Below are 17,328 nucleotides of genomic sequence, written 5' to 3'. Positions count from 1 at the left end.
TAAGTAAAATAATAAATAAAAAAAGAAATTACAGGTTTTAATTATTGCACCCACAAATTACAGGTTTAATGGGAAATATTTAATTAATTTAAGATATATAAATTTCCAGCTTTTTTTATTTTATTTTAAATAAAGGTTAAATTCAATCTTATAATTTTAGATATTAAAAATAGTCCATTTATAATATAGTTTAAAAATAAAATTACCATTTTAAATTTTCATTCAAATCTCTATTTTTTTTAATATTAAATAAAATTATAAAATTCACAGACGCAAAAAAATATTAATATATTTTTCTTATTGGGTACTTTTAAATACGTGATATATTTTTATTTATTTATTTATGATAAAAGAGACGTTATAAGTTGAAAATGACAAATTTTGTTCGTACCCTTGTAATATTTGTTTACAAAATCTTTAAATATTGTGGACATCCGAAAAATCACAATTAGATACGATTCTGCTTCCCCTTACGAGACTCTTGTCCGGCTTTCTTTCGACTAAAGAAGGTAGCGATGAGAATGAGGATCAATTTCAAATTCGTTGAGAATGGACGTTTTCAGGGTGGATCTAAAAGATCTCCGACAGTTGTGAGAGGGTCTTTTGGGGGTCGTCTCTAGCTTAGCTTGCTTTAGCAGACACGTGGCTAACCGAGTTGAAATGGAGAGGGGAGGGGTAAAATGGTAATTTGGGAATTGGAAAAGAATGGAGAAGAAGGAAGAGTGGAAAAGTGGGGACAGGGGAGGTTTGAATGGTCAAAAAGGAAGAGACTGTGGAAAGAAGAGAAGAAAAGTTAAAAACCAAAAAAGAAGCAGAGGAAGAAGAAGAAGAACAAGAACAAAGAACAAAGAACAAGACCATGATGATGGACATTAATTAATTCGTTAAGAAATATGTATAAAAATGGGAGCTTTGAATTCAGCTCTGTCGTTTTGTTGACTGTCAAACAAGCCTAAAAAGCCAAACCCAACACCATTATCCACCCAACTCACAATCACATTTAATTTAACAAATCCCTTCTTAAACCATTTCTCTCTCCATCCCCCCCTCTTTAATTACAAAACCCCCATTTCTATACCCAAATTTCACAAGATTCCACCGTCTTCTTCGTTTCTAAGAACACCCACTTCCCCAAATCCTCTTGTTTCGTGCTCATCGGTAAAGGGTTCCTTCTATTTTGCTTCTTCTTTCATGGGTTTTCCTTTTTTTGAGATTTCTTTCGATGTTTCTTATTAGGGTTTGTTTGATCTCTGCATCTTCTTTATTTCCTCTGTTCTGATGTTTATGGAATCTGTTCTCTTTCTACTGGGTGTTCCTCGATTTAGGTTTTCTTTTCCGATTTCATGTCTCATGATCCATCGGAGACGGTGGAGCTGCCGCTGATGGCGGCGGTTTTCCAGATTCCCGTCATGGCCGATGAACATCTAAATCGGGTTTAAGCTAGTTTTTGTTGTTCTGTCCCATTTTTACTTTTAGGGTTTTGATTAGATGTAGAAAACTTTAGGTAACAACTTCTTTACTGATTTGATGCTCTTCTCAAGCCTTGATGGTAATTTTTTGCTGTTTAATCTGTGGAATAACCTCTTCTTTCAAGAGGGTTGAAGATAAATCCTCTGTTTCATGAATGAAAATTCTTGTTCTTGTTCTTACTGCTTTTCCAACTATTGCAGGTTACTTTTATAGATAAGCAATTAGATTCGGAGTTTAGACGTGACGTTGTAAGGATAGTGCTGCATATATATCGAAGCGAATGGCATCCGTAAGCGTCGTTCCAGCTTCTGCGATAAGAGACCGTGGTGGAAGTACAATTGGTGTTGACAGGTTGCCTGATGAGATGAATGATATGAAGCTTAGGGATGATAAGGTAACTGGCGCGAGTTTAATGTACGTTGATCTTTTCGACGTTTGAACGATACAGTTTTTCTGATATATATTTGGATTCACAGGAAATCGAAGCGACCGTTGTTGATGGAAACGGTACTGAAACAGGGCATATAATTGTAACGACCATTGGTGGAAAGAATGGCCAACCGAAACAGGTGAATATCCTGAGACTTGCTCTCGAGACTATCGTAATTTAACTTCCTTACTGACTCGTTTTCGTTTCGAACTTGTTGTAGACTATCAGTTACATGGCTGAGCGTGCGGTAGGACATGGTTCTTTTGGAGTTGTATTTCAGGTATGTTGTTCACTGCTTACAATCGTTAAGTTATGTTAAGAAACACGATATATTATCAACTTTGTTTTGTAGGCGAAATGTTTAGAAACGGGTGAAACGGTTGCGATTAAAAAGGTTCTTCAGGACAAGAGGTACAAGAATAGGGAACTGCAGACCATGCGTCTTCTAGACCATCCAAATGTTGTGTCCTTGAAGCACTGTTTCTTCTCGACGACTGAGAAGGACGAGCTTTATCTCAATCTTGTTCTTGAGTATGTTCCTGAGACCGTTCATCGAGTGATCAAACATTATAACAAGATGAACCAAAGGATGCCGCTGATATATGTGAAACTCTATTTTTATCAGGTTTTTTGCCAAACGATCTTCTTTGTTGTATTATTTTCTAGCATACAACCTACTCTGTGAGATCCCACGTCAGTTATAGAGGGGACGAAACATTCCTTATAAGGGTGTGGAAACCTCTCCTTAGTAGACGCGTTTTAAAAACCTTGAGGAAAAGCCCGAAAGGGAAAACTCAAAGAGGACAATATCTGCTAGCAGCGGGCTTGAGCTGTTACAAATGGTATTAGAGGCAGACACTTGACGGTGTGCTAGCGAGGACGCTGGCCCCAAGGGGTGGATTGTGAGATCCCACATAGGTTAGAGAGGGGACGAAACATTCCTTATAGGGTGTGGAAACCTCTCCCTAGTAGACGCGTTTTAAAAACCTCGGGGAAAAGCCCGAAAGGGAGAACTTAAAGAGGACAATATCAGCTAGCAATGGGCTTGAGCTGTTACAAATGGTATCAGAGGCAGACACTGGACGGTGTGCTAGCGAGGACGCTAGGCCCCAAGGGGGTGGATTGTGAGATCCCACATCGGTTAGAGAGGGGACGAAACATTCCTTATAAGGGTGTGGAAACCTCTCCCTAGTAGACGTGTTTTAAAAACCTTGAGGAAAAGCCCGAGAAGGGGACAATATTTGCTAACGGTGGGCTTGGGACCTCGACCCTTATTGGAAACATCTTTCTTTGCTTCTTTAACATTCTTTTTCTCTTTTCTTTCTCTTCTTTCTATGCAGATTTGCAGATCTCTTTCATACATTCATAATAGTATTGGAGTATGCCACAGAGACATAAAACCTCAAAACTTACTGGTTCGTGTTCATTCGGTCTCTAGTGTTGATTATATTTTGAATCTTCGATGGATAGCTTGTTTTACGAAGCCTCGTTACTATTGTCTTCTGCTGATTGTTCTCGCTTCCTCGTTTTGACAGGTTAATCCACACACCCACCAACTCAAACTCTGCGACTTTGGCAGTGCGAAAGTCTTGGTACGTTTCTTTCGTGTTCTGGAATTTGTTCGATGAGTTTTGTGATATGCTCCTGACATCAAGACCAATTTACTTACATCTGGCAGGTTAGAGGCGAACCGAATATAGCCTACATCTGTTCTAGGTACTATCGAGCACCTGAACTTATATTTGGTGCGACTGAGTACACCACAGCCATCGACATCTGGTCAGCTGGTTGTGTTCTAGCTGAACTACTTCTCGGACAGGTTTGTATACTCTCTCACGTGATTGCTGTATAACTCTTGTTATTAGAAACGATTCTAAGGCGTGTTCCGGTGCGTTTTCAGCCGCTATTTCCTGGTGAAAGCGGAGTCGATCAGCTCGTTGAAATAATCAAGGTATTGTTGCAAACATTTTCTCTCTATTTGCAGTCTTTTTCTGTTCTAAATCTCATTTCAAGTGTTAATTTGTCAATTCTTGCAGGTTCTGGGAACCCCAACCAGAGAGGAAATTAAGTGTATGAACCCTAATTACACTGAATTCAAGTTTCCCCAAATCAAAGCTCATCCATGGCACAAGGTATTTAAAACGCGTGTTTATATATACGTTCACCCTTTTAAACTGTTAACCGTTTTAACGTTGTTTTAACGTCGTATATGTCCATGACATCAGATATTCCATAAGAGAATGCCTCCAGAAGCCGTGGATCTCGTTTCGAGACTACTTCAGTACTCTCCGAACCTTCGAAGCACCGCGGTAAGTCGAAAGACTCCAAAACGTTAATACATGAACCTGGATACCCATTTGGTCTCTGACAACTATCTGTTCCATATTAATACAGTTGGAGGCTTTAATTCATCCGTTCTTCGATGAACTCCGTGACCCGAACACCCGTCTACCAAACGGACGTTTCCTTCCTCCGTTGTTCAACTTCAAGGCTCATGGTATCTACTAACGACTAAAGAACTCTTCACGACTTGCTTGATGAGAACTACTGATACTAACTTTAACTTATTTCAATTGTGTTGCCGATCAGAATTGAAGGGAGTACCGCCCGAGATGCTCGTGAGGCTTATTCCCGAACATGCAAGGAAACACTGCAATTTTCTCGGGTCGTAATGCAGTCGATAGTAATCTGAACGTTGCAGAGACACATAAAAGCCTGTAGAAAGTAGTAGCTAGCATCAAATTACAAACGGAAGCCCTATTATTCGTTACTCGATCCCATGCCCCTATTATTTTTTCATATCGGTAGTCACCCTCGTCATCGTCGTCGTTTTCCCCTGTAGAAATCAGGTTGAGAGAAGGTTCTGCTTGGTATGTTCTTAATACCATGATGGATAACACAACAGCCCTTGATCTGTAGTTGACAAACAGATTGTAATTCCTTGTTGATTATGAACATAACCTTAGAATATGCTAAAGCAATTTTGGCACTGATCAATCACCATTTTGCAGCAAATTTTATACTTTATTGGTCGGTTTTTGAAGAACTTCAAGAACTTTGAACTTTTATGCCAAGAAATCCACATTTTATCACTTTTTTGATGTCGTCGGAGTAAAGAATCGTCAAAAAGGATGTTTAGCGCGTTGCAAATTCTTATCGAAAACTTACATCACATCGTTGTAGATTCTTATTCGATACTCGTATTAGAATGTTTCTAGAAATGTGAAAAATGTTTTTGAAGAAGCTTCAATATTTCTCGAATTCTTAAAAGTGAACAAATAAGCCCTTTCCTATCTAGAAAGAATATTGTGAGATTTCATGTCGGTTGTAGAAGAAAACGAAACACTACTTATAAGGGTGTAGAAACCTCTCCCTAACAGACGTGTTTACCTTGAGGCTGACGTCGATACATAACGAGCTAGAGTGGACAATATCTGTTAGCAGTGGGCTTGGGCTGTAACAAATAGTACAAGAGCTAGACACCGGGCGTTGTGCAAGTGAGGACGACCCATTACCCGTTTTACCAATTCTAACCAATTCAACGATACTCACTTGTGTACTAATCAACCTCGAACCGACTCGTTACCCGTTTGAATCAAGAAAGTAAAATAAAGTAGACGAGAAAGGTGAGTTAGGTGGGAAGAATGTGATGTTATAATTACTTTGGTAGAAGGTCTAAGGTGAATTAAACTTTTGAATATATAAAAAGAAACAAGTATGGTGGGGAGGCAAAAGAGGCAACTTTGGTCCCCTATCCCATATGACTTGTGACACTTTCGGCTTTGCTTCAAAGCTACTTAGGCTTTGAATATTGCTCGTATAGCTTTTATAGAATCCGTTGCTGTTAGTGTCTGAGCAGCGTGCTCGTTAGAGCCGTGTTTATAAATGAGATATCTTTTTATTAGTATCTATAGGTTTAAGGGCGTTTGATGTTCATGCTTAAAAATATTTTCGAGTATTTTTCGGTCAAGCTCATGAGCTAAAAATATCTCCAAAGAAGCAAATGCTCGTGCTTTTGGTCTAAACTTCTTTATTCATGATCTTCTACGATCTTCTTTTGCTACCAATTTTTTAAATAAATTATTTTTCGACGTTTCCGTTCCCAAACACTTTCAATTTCACGTCGTACTCGAGCGTGAATGTTCATTAAAGGAGATTTTTTATATAATTTTTTCAACAACGCGTTAACATTTTTTAAACATAAAATAATTTTTTTTTAAAAAAACATAATCTTTTGAATAGAAAAGACACAAAAAGAATATTTTGTGTAGATTTTTGTTTCTACCACTTGGTCTTGTTTAATGTTTGTTCTCATGCAAGACACGTGATTCAAGTTCCAAAAACAACAAATAATTTAAAAATGTGTAATAAGGAATTATTCGTTTCCTTCTCTAATTGATGTAGGATCTCACAATCCACCTCTTTTGGAGTACAGCATCCTGGTTGGCATACCACCCGATGTCTGGTTCTGATACCATTTGTAACAACCCAAACCCACCACTAGTAAATATTATTCGTTTTGGTCCGTTATATATCGCCGTGAACCTCACGATTTTAAAACGCGTCAACTAAATTTTTTCATACCCTTATAAAGAATGTTGTGTTACTTTGATAAATTCGAATAAATTGGGCTTAAATGTGGGCTTAAACAAAAAACTTGGGCCTATTGCACGGCCCAAATATTAGTTTCATGGGCTCCTCGGCGATGCTTGCTTGGCAAATGCCAAATGAAATGAGATAAAAATTACTTTTAATTAAAGGATAATTCAAATTTATGGTAATTATGATTCCAACTGATTTTTTCATTATTATTGGAACCCTAAAACTAAAGAAAAAAGAAAAAAGAAAATTAAAAAAAAAAAAAAAAAAACTATTTTTCACAACCAATTAGTCAAAGTTGACACCATTATTCTCCAACTCTTACGTCATTGTGCTTACGTCATCAAATTACTTATTTATTTAATTTAAAATAAAAATATATACACAAAAAATAAAAACAAAATATTTATTTACCCTAAGTCGTTATTATCATTGTGAGAATTTGACAAACTCAATGCATAAAGAATAGAATAAAATAAAATAAAATAAAATAAGATAATTAAAATTAATTATTTACGAAATTAAATTAAAATAGGACGTTCACAATTACCTGTAATTTAGACCAACTAAATGCGCATTTTCCAATTTTTTTTTAAATAATGAATAAAATAAATAGTAATAATAATAATAATTGTCCCTATAAATACTCTGTTCTGTGGAGGTCTTCCCAGTGAAGCGCCCTCGAAACTACACGTCGTACGAAGGACAGAAAATTTCCCCAAATTCTCTCTCAGTTTTGCAGAATTCCAATCCAAGCAAATGGAGGTTTCCGGCAAGAGGAAGCGGAAGGAGAATGACGGTAATCGCAATGAGAGCGACGAGGCGGATATCGAGAAATTCATGGAGATCGTCGAGAAATTCCGCGCTCCGTACGACTGGTTTAGGGCTAAAATGTCCGGTTCCGTAGCGAATGGCGAGGATCAGAGAATGAAGAAGAAGAAGAAGATTGTTGAAGACGATTCGAAACGAGGCGACGTTTGGATGCCGTTTTTTCTTCTGGAAGATTTCGAGGAAGAGGAGGTGATCAAGTTCTGGAAATCCACGGCGCTAAGGAGATCGGAGACGACGGCGACGGCGACGGCGGCGGCGACAACGATAGACGGAGGGAGCGAGGAGAAGGAGAATAACGAAGGGTTAGACCTTCGCCTCTGTCTTTGATTCAATTTGAGTGTTTAGTTTAGACGCGAAACAACCGAATGAATGTTAATATTCAAAATTAAAAATAATAATAATAAATGGTTTTTATTTTATTCTTTCATTTTTTTTTTTAATTATTCGTATATAATTTGTTTAATAATTTATTTTAAATCTTTACTATTTTTAATTAACATTACAGCATGTATCATCCCCCATATATATATATATATAATTCAAATGTTATTTTATAAATATGTTTAAAATAAAATAAAAGTTTAATTTTTAAAATTTATAATTTTTTTAATATTGTCTAGCTAAACGGAAATTTTAGGTCTAGGTAGAAAAATAGGCATTTCTATGATGACGTGTAAATGGGTGATTGGAAGGAAGTTTCCACTTTATTCTCACGAAACGGCTGCGTTTTTATTTCCATGAAAACGGTAGCTTGAGAAACAAGCCCCCCCTGACGTCATACTCTCTGCGTAGGCAGAAAAATAGTTTTTTTTTATTATTATTATTATATATTTTTTTTAGACAAAACCAGAATTTTTATTAAATTTTAAATTTAATTAAATTAAAAATGTTTGTTAGCTTTGAAATTTTTAATTTTGCACATTATATAAATTAGGTTATGAATTTGGTCACTATATTTCAAAAATTATAATTTTGTCCATATTAGGTTAATGTGGAAAATAATCCCTATTATTTGTTAAAATAATAAACTTTATTAAACAATTAAATTCCAACTCTTAATTCTTCTAGATCCTATCACATCAAACTTCTCGTTCACCAGAATTTCATTTTTAACGTGATTATATTGTTCTTAAATAAATAAATTCTTGCACAATATTCTCAAATAGACAAATATAAAATCCTGATTTTTTGTTAACGTCATACAAAGAGGTGTACGTGAGTTGGGTTGGAATTTTTTTTGGATTAACCTTAAGTTTTAGGGATAGTTGGGTTGATGACCCGAGCAACCTCAATAGAATTTACAATCCAACCCTGTTCGAGTTTTGTTTTTTGTTTGTTTCTCGAGTTGATGCAAAGGAGAATAATAGGGTAAAGTGATTTGATAGATAGAGACCAAAAAGCTACCAAAAAAAAAAAAAAAAAAAAAAAAAAAAAAAAAAANCAAAAATGGAAATGACAAACTCTTCTTCTTTGCAATTCATTGTGTTGGGACTTTCCTTAGAGGAACTCTGTCCATTGCTTTTGGTTTGCTTCCATTTTGTCCCCTTTTTGTAGCCTTCCTTTTTGTGTTCTACCACAGAGTTGCTCTCTTGTTTGGAAGTTGACTTGTGCTCATCTAAAAAGTTTGAATCTTCATGTTTTCGTGTTCTAATGTCTCGCACCCTTCTTGTCGTTTTTTGAAAATATGATGTCTTACTGCATAGGAATGCTTTTTTCGGGTGGTTGGCATTGCAAGAAAATGGAGAGGCCCCACCCGTTCGAGTCGTTTTAAGATGCGTTGATATAACTTATATGAAAGAATGACAATGATGCTAACAATATAGTTGTGAGATCCCGTATCAGTTGGGAGAAGAACGAAGCATTCTTTATAAGAGTGTGAAAACCTCTTCCGAGTAGACGTGTTTTAAAACAATGAGGCTGACGGTGATATGTAACGAGCCAAAATGGACAATATCTGTTAGCGGTGGACTTTGATTGTGATAAATGGTATTAGAGTCAGATACCGAGCAGTGTGCCAGCAAGGATGTTGTGCCCCCAAAGGGGGTGGATTGTGAGATCCCACATCGGTTGGAGAGTGAAACAAGACATTCCTTATAAAGGTGTGAAAACCGCTCCCTAACACACCGTTTTAAAATTGTAAGGTTGACGGCAATACGTAACGGATCAAAGCGAACAATATATGCTAGTGGTGGACATGGGTTATGACAAATGGTATCAGAGTCAGATACCGGGAGGACACTGTCCCCTAAGGGGGTGGATTGTGAGATCTCACATCGGTTGAAGAGGAGAATAAGACATTCATACTAAAGGTGTGGAAACGTCTCTCCAGTAAACGCGTTTTAAAACTGTGAGACTTACGACGGTACATAACAGACCAAAGCGGACAATATCTACTAGCGGTGGATTGTGAAGAGAAACTTATGATTCCAAGCTACAAACTTAGCAACAAATACATATTCATATCTAACAAAAAGCTAAAATTTTATGAAGCGATGTGTTGTGGGAAAGAGGAAGAACAAAGCAAGAACAAGAAGACTATACACAAATGCAAATTAACAATATCATATCAAACTAATCTAAAACTTCTTATCACACCAACACTTACTGCATCTACTTTGATGCCGTGTTCTTAAGAGGGCTCTTTCCCAGACCGGACGATGGTGTTCCTCGTCCCCCGGCTCGAGGACTTTGCACTCCTCTTAGCTCGCTCACCCGAGGGCTCTCGAAACTCTTTCGCTCACATCTTGGTGATGCATTGGAGCTTGTGATCTTAGGACTACTAATATGCCTAAATTCGCCACGGCTTCGAGTGATAACATCGTCTAAAATCTCCCCATCGCCACCAAATGAGGCTCCAGCTCCCAGCTCGGCTTCCTGTTCATAGAATAGAATCAAAGACGTCGATCAGCTTCGTGATTAGAAACCATATATCTGCATCTAAATGTATACAATGCGATGTTACCGTAGCAAGATTGAACGGTAAAGCCGATGCTTCTTCGTACTCGGCTGCATCGAGATCTTGGAGATGTGCACCTTTGAAGAACTTGGGAAGAAGGTATTGTCGTACCGGGACGAGGAGCATGATCATCAAAGGAAACATGACCCCGGCGATCGGAACCCATGTTAGTCCAAAACATATGAACAAATATACAATTTGGAAAATGGTAAAAAGTACAATCGATTTGAATGGCACGGTTTCGACGAATGTCGCGTGGTAATCCTCAAGAACTCTGCACGTGACAGAAAAAAAAGTTCGTCAATCGGAGAAACGTATCAAATTGAGAAGTCGAAAAAGGATCGAAAATTTTCGTTACTTGTATCTTCTACTGGGTGCAGTGAAGAGCAACAAGATTCTTTCCCAAAACTGGTTACCAGGCAAGCTTTCGATGGCCATAAACGCGAAGTAACCCCATAGAACCGAGGTCGGGATCTTTTTCAGGACGGGCATGGCTGCAACGCATCCTCCCACCATTGCAGCTTGAAGCAAATTACTGACACGCTGTTCTTTCACCTCGACAGGCAATAGATCATCGATTTCCTTTTCAATGTCGAACACCGTCTCATCGACCGGAGCATCGAAACTGCCCATACTCGAAGCTGCCAGAATCGTTGTTTCTTTTAGCTCATTCAGTCCCTGCTCAAAAGTCATTACATAGCTTAGTGAACTCTATAATTAAGAAGAGTAAACACGTTTCCCCGGTCGTGAGTTACTCATATAAGTTCGTGTACCTCCGAGACTACTTCCTAGTTTCGAGTTTTACGAGTACGAAAATCGGGTGACTTACACGAGATGCGGGCTGTTGGTAGATCAGGGGAGTCTGCATTTGATGATATGCTTCTTGCATACTTCCATACAATTGTCCCAAGCTAGCATTCTTTCTCATACTACACCGTGTCGTTTTTACAAGTTTATTCCGCAGCAACTACAAAACGAGCCAGAATCTCATTACAACACTAAAAAGACGAGTATTCAACAGCAAATCGATGAAGATAGCTCGAAAAGATTATCGTGACCGAACGACGAACGACCAGTTTACCTGGTGTTTGAGAGTAGCTAGGCTCTTCGTATGCATCGGAGATTGTGGGATGACTCCATTAGAAGGAGGAATTCCAAGAAGGCCACATATTAAGGTCTGGCACGAGAAGACATGATTCAAACCGTTATACTGACATAACGAGCGAGATGCCAAAACGAAAAACAAATTGCTAGAGAGATTCATTTCCATACCAAAAATCCCAAGAGAAGTAAATCATAATGGTAAGAAGATGGCTTCCTCAAATTAAACTCTTTCTGCTGAGCAAGTTGAGATGCAACACTATGGTCGAAATAGTAAAGCACCGCAATCATCGTAGCAGGGATGAACGCTCCACAGATATAAAGGACTGGGACGTCGAGCATATCCTGCAACGTTGGAGCGAAAAAACGATCAGTATGAAGGAGACAAGAGAGGAACATGATGATTAGCCTTACCTTAATAACAGTCCAATTCTCGTATGCACCGGGAGACCATGGATTCGGGCTGAAGAGTCGTCTCGGGATACCTTGTGGGACGTTTTTCGACGGAATGAAGGATATACCTGTCCAAACAAGAACCATGAGCGGCACTCCATAGTCTGCTATCAAGCTTCTGAGCCAACCTGCCAAAACAATACATTATGAAATGAATTGACCTTTTCATATGAATATCTAATCTTCTTCCTAATCATACCAGATCCATATCGCCACGACCGAGCTTTTCGACTCCTTAACGCAGTGAGTACAAGGCCAAACGACAGTACCAAAGCAAACATCCCATTGGCAAACCTCCACGAAGGTATAAACTCGATCAACTTCGGATTTTCTCGTTCCGGGATACGAAACTCATCCACAAGTCCCTAAAAACAATGTCAAACGCTCAATCTTATTAGACATCAAGCCAGTAAACTCGAGCAAAAGGGAGTGTGCATATTTCTTACTTTCACCGCTTCCTGCATGAAAAGCATCGCGATAAGCAAACCGAACAATTCACCAGCGAGACGAGTGAACCGATTGATGATGGAACATGCTCCTAATATAGCCATTAAGAACAGCAAGGCTGCAGTCCAAACACACACCCTAAAGATTCACATGTTCATACAAAATGGTGTCAACAACAAGCACTACAACATTTCAATACAGACCAATTCTACAAAAGTTATACCATCCACTCCATGCTAGAAACAGATTCCGACCCAACTCGGGTCGTTCCTTCGCGAAATTGAACATGAAGGTATACATAATAACAGTAGGCTCAGCTACTCCCAAGATTAACAAAGGTTGACCTCCAACAATGGAGTGAATGATGCCACAAAGAGCTGTGGAGGCTAAGGTTTGAACAGCAGTCAACACCCCATCTGCATAAACAAGTTAAGAACATGTTTACAAATTCAAAAACAGATCTAAAATGAAGTTTGCAGGAGATTCTAAGTTGTTCTTACCAGTACTTCTCTCCAATTGTTCACCAAATGAAATGACAGGAATAGCAGAGGCAAAGAATATGTAAGTAGTGGGAGCCAAAATCCTAGAAACCAATAAGAACATCAAGAACCCACATGAACACTCACATAGAAACATAAAAAGAACAAACCCCAATAGCAAAAATGAATCAAGATTCCACAAAATGAAGAACAATGGAGAAATGTTCATACCTATATCCAGCTCTGAATCCACCAGTCCAGTCTTGTTTGTAGCAGAGCAACCTCCCTTTAAGGTCCTTCTTGATTCCACGAAATGGAACGAAATTTTCCTCCATAGACTCAATATGGGTAATCCTCTTTTCACTTCAAAATCTCTGAAAAACTAAGCTTCAACTTATGGGGTTCTTAATGGCATTGGTGATTAACAAAAAGGGCTTTGAAAACTCAATCTCAAAACAAGGAAATGGCAAAGAAATTACATGATTCAATGGCTTAGAGTGAGTAAAAACCGATTCAAAGAAGGTTTAGCAAGAAAAAGAGACAAGAACAAGAACAAGAACACAAAAAGAGCTGAAATCTGAGAAACAGAGGAAATGGGTGTGCAGAGAAACAAGCAAGAATGAGGATTAAATAAGGTAGAAAAGGGGCGGTGAGGGAAGAACATGAAGGAAAAGAAGGGTAGATTTGATGCAGACATGGAGGCGGGTCAGAAGGGGGTATGAAAAGGAAGCTCACTAATAATTTTTCTTTTTTAAAAAAATTGTTTTTGTAAATTTCGGAGAATGAATCATGTGTATCTCTGAGTATTCCAGCTTCCATGGGACCCTCATCATGTAAGGCCAAACTGCCATATCATCACCCATTTAAAGATTCAAGCTTTGAAGCTATGGTGGTGGGGCTTTCCAGATGATCCTCCATTGTTAAAGTTCAAAGCTTTGTTTTTGAGAAAAAACTTAAGAAGTAAATAAGAAAGGAAAGATTTGGGAAGAANCAAAAACTGACAATTTGTAATGGTCTCCAACAATCCAGAGCATGTCTCTGCCAAGAACAAATGGGTAACGACCAAATAAACTTGTGTTAAATACTTAATATGTTGGGTTTTTTCAATGATTAAATGTACAATAATGTCTTTTGTTTGGTATATATTTGTAAGTTGATGGATCTAATCATTTATGTCATCAAATGACATTTGCTCACCAAAGTGTAATTAAGATTAAATTAATTTTTAAGTGTAATTAAGATTATATTTATAGCAACGATAATGTGAATTTTATTATTGAGAGAATATAGCTCATCCCCATGTGCATCTTTATTTATTATTATTATTTCTTTTAACTCATTTCGAGAATATAGTTGATAATTCTGATATTCTTCTACGTCTCTTGCGATATGATCATGTTGTCTAACAGTGAAAACTATCCACACAAACCAACACAGATCCTTTCATTATGTTTATTCTCATTTACATGTTTCTTAAAAAGATTTTCAAAAAGTTACCCGAGATTACATGTTTCTTATTTTAGATACCTAGATTACTTCTTCGATGACCGAGTAAATGCATGTTTCTTCATGACTTCCAGCTCAATCATTATCATTGAAACCAACCAACTCAAGATTGCAATTTTGAGAGTAGAACATTCTAGGATCAACTCTGTCCACGTGGGTTGGAGAGATGAACAAAACATTGTTTATTCTATAGAAACCTATCCTAGTAAACGCGTTTTAAAATCGTGAGACTGATGATGATACTTAAGGGGTCAAAGCGGATAATATCTACTAGTGGTGGACTTAGACGAGCTAATACAAGTTGACATAACCAAAAGTAAGTCTTTTATGATACAACTCAAATGAGCTGATCGAGTCTTAATCATGATAGTGGTAATAGTCTATGACCTAATCGTATAAACTAAGAAACATGGTATATGGATTTATTACATCATTTATGGATAATTAATTAGGGTTTTGAATCATATATTATATTAATGAATTAATAAAGAAATAATTTATAGTGTGTTACATACATGAAATCACTTGACCTAGGTAGGGTTTTTAATTAGCAAATTTTAAGGTATATTTAATATTAATTTAAAAGGCTCTTTTTTTGCATAAATAAATAAATAAATAAATAAATAAAGCAAAGGGCTTTGAGTGGCTACCATGCTTTCTTATAGCTTTAATTGTCACTTTGATTAATATTAACATTATAATATATAGTTTTTATTTTTGAAAGATTCAAAGGTATCAACCAAACAACCCTTTAACTTTTAAGCATAGTGCCTTAATATTAAAGCTTTGTAATTGATTAGCTTCTATTGATTCTATATGTAAATTAAACCTTAAATCATGATTAACATTTTTTTTAAAATAATTAGTCTCTCGATTAATTTTTATTCTATGTATCTTTTCTTCGGTGGGATATTATTATTATTATTATTTTCGTACGGGTAGATAAACAATAAATATCAAACTAATGATAATGACTCATTTTTAAATTTATTAAAAGTATAGGGACTAAAGTTGAACGTTCTTTATGTTCAACAATATTTGAAAATAAGAGTGTAACAGCTCAAACCCATTACAAGAGTGTAATATATTTTCCGCTTTAACAATATTTGAAAACAATGTGTCTTCTCGGGAGAGGTTTCCACACCCTTATGAGGAATGATTCACCTCCTTTGAAGGTTCAACGTTCTCGTTGACACATCGCCCGGTGTCTGGCTCTAATATCATTTGTAATAGTTTAAGTCCACCACTGGTGATATTGTCTGTTTTGGCCCATTACGTATCGCTGTCAGCCTCATGATTTTAAAACGCGTATGCTAGGGAGAGGTTTCCACACTCTTATAAGGAATGATCCATCTCTCTTGAGGGTCCAATATCCTCACTGATGTCTGACTCTGATATCATTTGTAATAGCCCAAGTCCACCGCTGATAGATATTGTCCGCTTTGACCTGTTACGTATCACTATCAGCCTCACGGTTTCAAAACGCATATGTTAGGGAGGAATTCCTCACCCCTTTTTAAAACACATATGGTAGAGATAGATTTCCACACCCTTATAAGGAATGATCCACTTCTCTTGAGGGTCTAGCGTCTTCGCTGACACACTGCCTGATGTCTAGCTTTGATACTATTTGTAACAGCCCAAACCCACCGCTAACAGATATTGTTCGCTTTTACCCGTTACGTATGACCATTAGCCTCACAGTTTTAAAACGCATTTCTACGCCCTTATAAAGAATGTTTCGTTCTCTTCTCCAACCGATGTAGGATCTGACAAAGATATTAGGTTCGTGGAGGTCGATATAGGACAAAGTAGGGAAGTGGGTGATAAAAAGATTACAAATTTTTGAAAAAGAAAGAAAAGAAAAGCATGAAGAAGAAAGCTTTATATATTGTAGATGCATATAATTGACCTACCCAACACTTCATTCATACTCAATCATAGAGCATCATCAAGCCCACCATTTTTGGTCAACCCATTTGTTGTCTACCCATCTCAATTCAATTATTGTCTTCCAATCTTGCAAATATGTTTGTTTGTCTCCTTGTTTCTTGCGAGCTAGAGACCATGGCTTGTGCTTAGATATTGTGTCTACATGAGCTTTTAACTTTGGAGTTCAAGGGATTGGTGCTAACCCTAACATTTTAAAACTAAATTAGATAGATGGATCGAATTCGAGACGATTATTGTTGGAGATGTAACACGAAAGAAAGTGCACCAACAAGGCAATGCACACACTAGCTCACCGTGCTAGGAGACATGAACTCAATGAGTGTAATAGACAAAGCCCACCATTAGTAGATATTGTCTTTTTTGAGCTTTCCCTCTCGGGCTTCTCCTCAGGGTTTTTAAAACGTGTTTGCTAGGGAGAGGTTTCCACACCCTTATAAAGAATGTTTCGTTTTCCTCCCCAACTGATATGGGATCTCACAATCCACCCCTTTTCGTGACCCAGCGTTCCGAGTATCCTACGTGGGCACACAGAAAATAACTATATAAAGAAAAATTGCACAGGCAACTAGCTCACTGTAACGACCCATGTTCCAAGTAGGGTGACATGACTCCAAGTAGGGTGGATTGTCCAGGACTCAGACCAAGATTCAGAATTTGAATTCGTCACCTATTAGCTTCGATCCTCCCCTCCAACATGGTCACGTTACCTATTCCTCACTTCTTAAGAGTGAAGACTATCCCTATAGACCAACACAAGTCCTTCCAGCATATTTTGTCCTCTCTCATATGCATACCAGAAAAATTCTTAGCGGGTCAACCAACATGGAATGTTTTTCCAACTAAAACACGATTAACCATAGAGTACCTACAATTGAGCCACCGAAAAGGAAGATACACCTTATCAATATAGACAATAATTTTCATTTTCTTTCCGAAAAAGGCTCTTTATATGAGCGGTACGAAACGAACGCATACATTCATGATTAAAGAGGATACCGAAAAGAGGGAGCTAACTAGGGAAGGTTGATAAGTTGATTTCAATCTTTCCTTTATTTTTCAACTCTTCTTCTTCCTTTATATTTTTATCACTATGCATTGGAAAT

At 37.4% G+C, this 17,328-nt stretch overlaps 2 protein-coding genes across 2 annotated transcripts; one reads left to right on the top strand and one right to left on the bottom strand.

Moving 5' to 3' along the window:
• Positions 1-882: 882 nt before the first annotated feature.
• LOC111788060 (glycogen synthase kinase-3 homolog MsK-3) lies at positions 883-4,897 on the top strand. Its single transcript, XM_023668207.1, has 13 exons — positions 883-1,158; positions 1,671-1,864; positions 1,947-2,039; positions 2,121-2,180; positions 2,253-2,525; positions 3,241-3,315; positions 3,436-3,492; positions 3,579-3,719; positions 3,801-3,851; positions 3,937-4,032; positions 4,126-4,209; positions 4,295-4,397; positions 4,490-4,897. The coding sequence occupies exons 2-13, from the start codon at positions 1,751-1,753 to the stop codon at positions 4,570-4,572; spliced, it is 1,230 nt and encodes a 409-aa protein (XP_023523975.1). The 5' UTR covers positions 883-1,158; positions 1,671-1,750; the 3' UTR covers positions 4,573-4,897.
• Positions 4,898-9,732: 4,835 nt separating this feature from the next.
• Positions 9,733-13,498, bottom strand: LOC111788059 (boron transporter 1-like). Its single transcript, XM_023668206.1, has 12 exons — positions 12,998-13,498; positions 12,788-12,870; positions 12,511-12,703; positions 12,287-12,425; positions 12,040-12,205; positions 11,802-11,968; positions 11,559-11,732; positions 11,368-11,463; positions 11,116-11,253; positions 10,645-10,964; positions 10,293-10,560; positions 9,733-10,204 (listed from the first exon to the last, which is right to left on the bottom strand). Exons 1-12 carry the CDS (start codon positions 13,099-13,101, stop codon positions 9,941-9,943), a joined length of 2,112 nt encoding a protein of 703 aa, XP_023523974.1. The 5' UTR covers positions 13,102-13,498; the 3' UTR covers positions 9,733-9,940.
• Between the last annotated feature and the right edge of the window lie 3,830 nt (positions 13,499-17,328).

The sequence above is a fragment of the Cucurbita pepo genome, chromosome LG02 (genome assembly GCF_002806865.2).
Source record: "Cucurbita pepo subsp. pepo cultivar mu-cu-16 chromosome LG02, ASM280686v2, whole genome shotgun sequence".
NCBI lineage: Eukaryota > Viridiplantae > Streptophyta > Magnoliopsida > Cucurbitales > Cucurbitaceae > Cucurbita > Cucurbita pepo.
Note: the sequence above shows the minus strand (reverse complement) of the source record. Positions and strands in the feature narration are given on the sequence as shown.

Excerpts from the sequence above, each read along its gene's own strand:
- LOC111788060 (XM_023668207.1), top strand. The coding sequence starts at position 1,751 with ATGGCATCCGTAAGCGTCGTTCCAGCTTCTGCGATAAGAGACCGTGGT. Across the intron at positions 2,526-3,240 it reads TGAAACTCTATTTTTATCAG|ATTTGCAGATCTCTTTCATA; the intron begins GTTTTTTGCCAA and ends CTTTCTATGCAG. Across the intron at positions 3,852-3,936 it reads AGCTCGTTGAAATAATCAAG|GTTCTGGGAACCCCAACCAG; the intron begins GTATTGTTGCAA and ends CAATTCTTGCAG.
- LOC111788059 (XM_023668206.1), bottom strand. The coding sequence starts at position 13,101 with ATGGAGGAAAATTTCGTTCCATTTCGTGGAATCAAGAAGGACCTTAAA. Across the intron at positions 12,704-12,787 it reads ACAATTGGAGAGAAGTACTG|ATGGGGTGTTGACTGCTGTT; the intron begins GTAAGAACAACT and ends TTGTTTATGCAG. Across the intron at positions 12,206-12,286 it reads TCATGCAGGAAGCGGTGAAA|GGACTTGTGGATGAGTTTCG; the intron begins GTAAGAAATATG and ends CATTGTTTTTAG.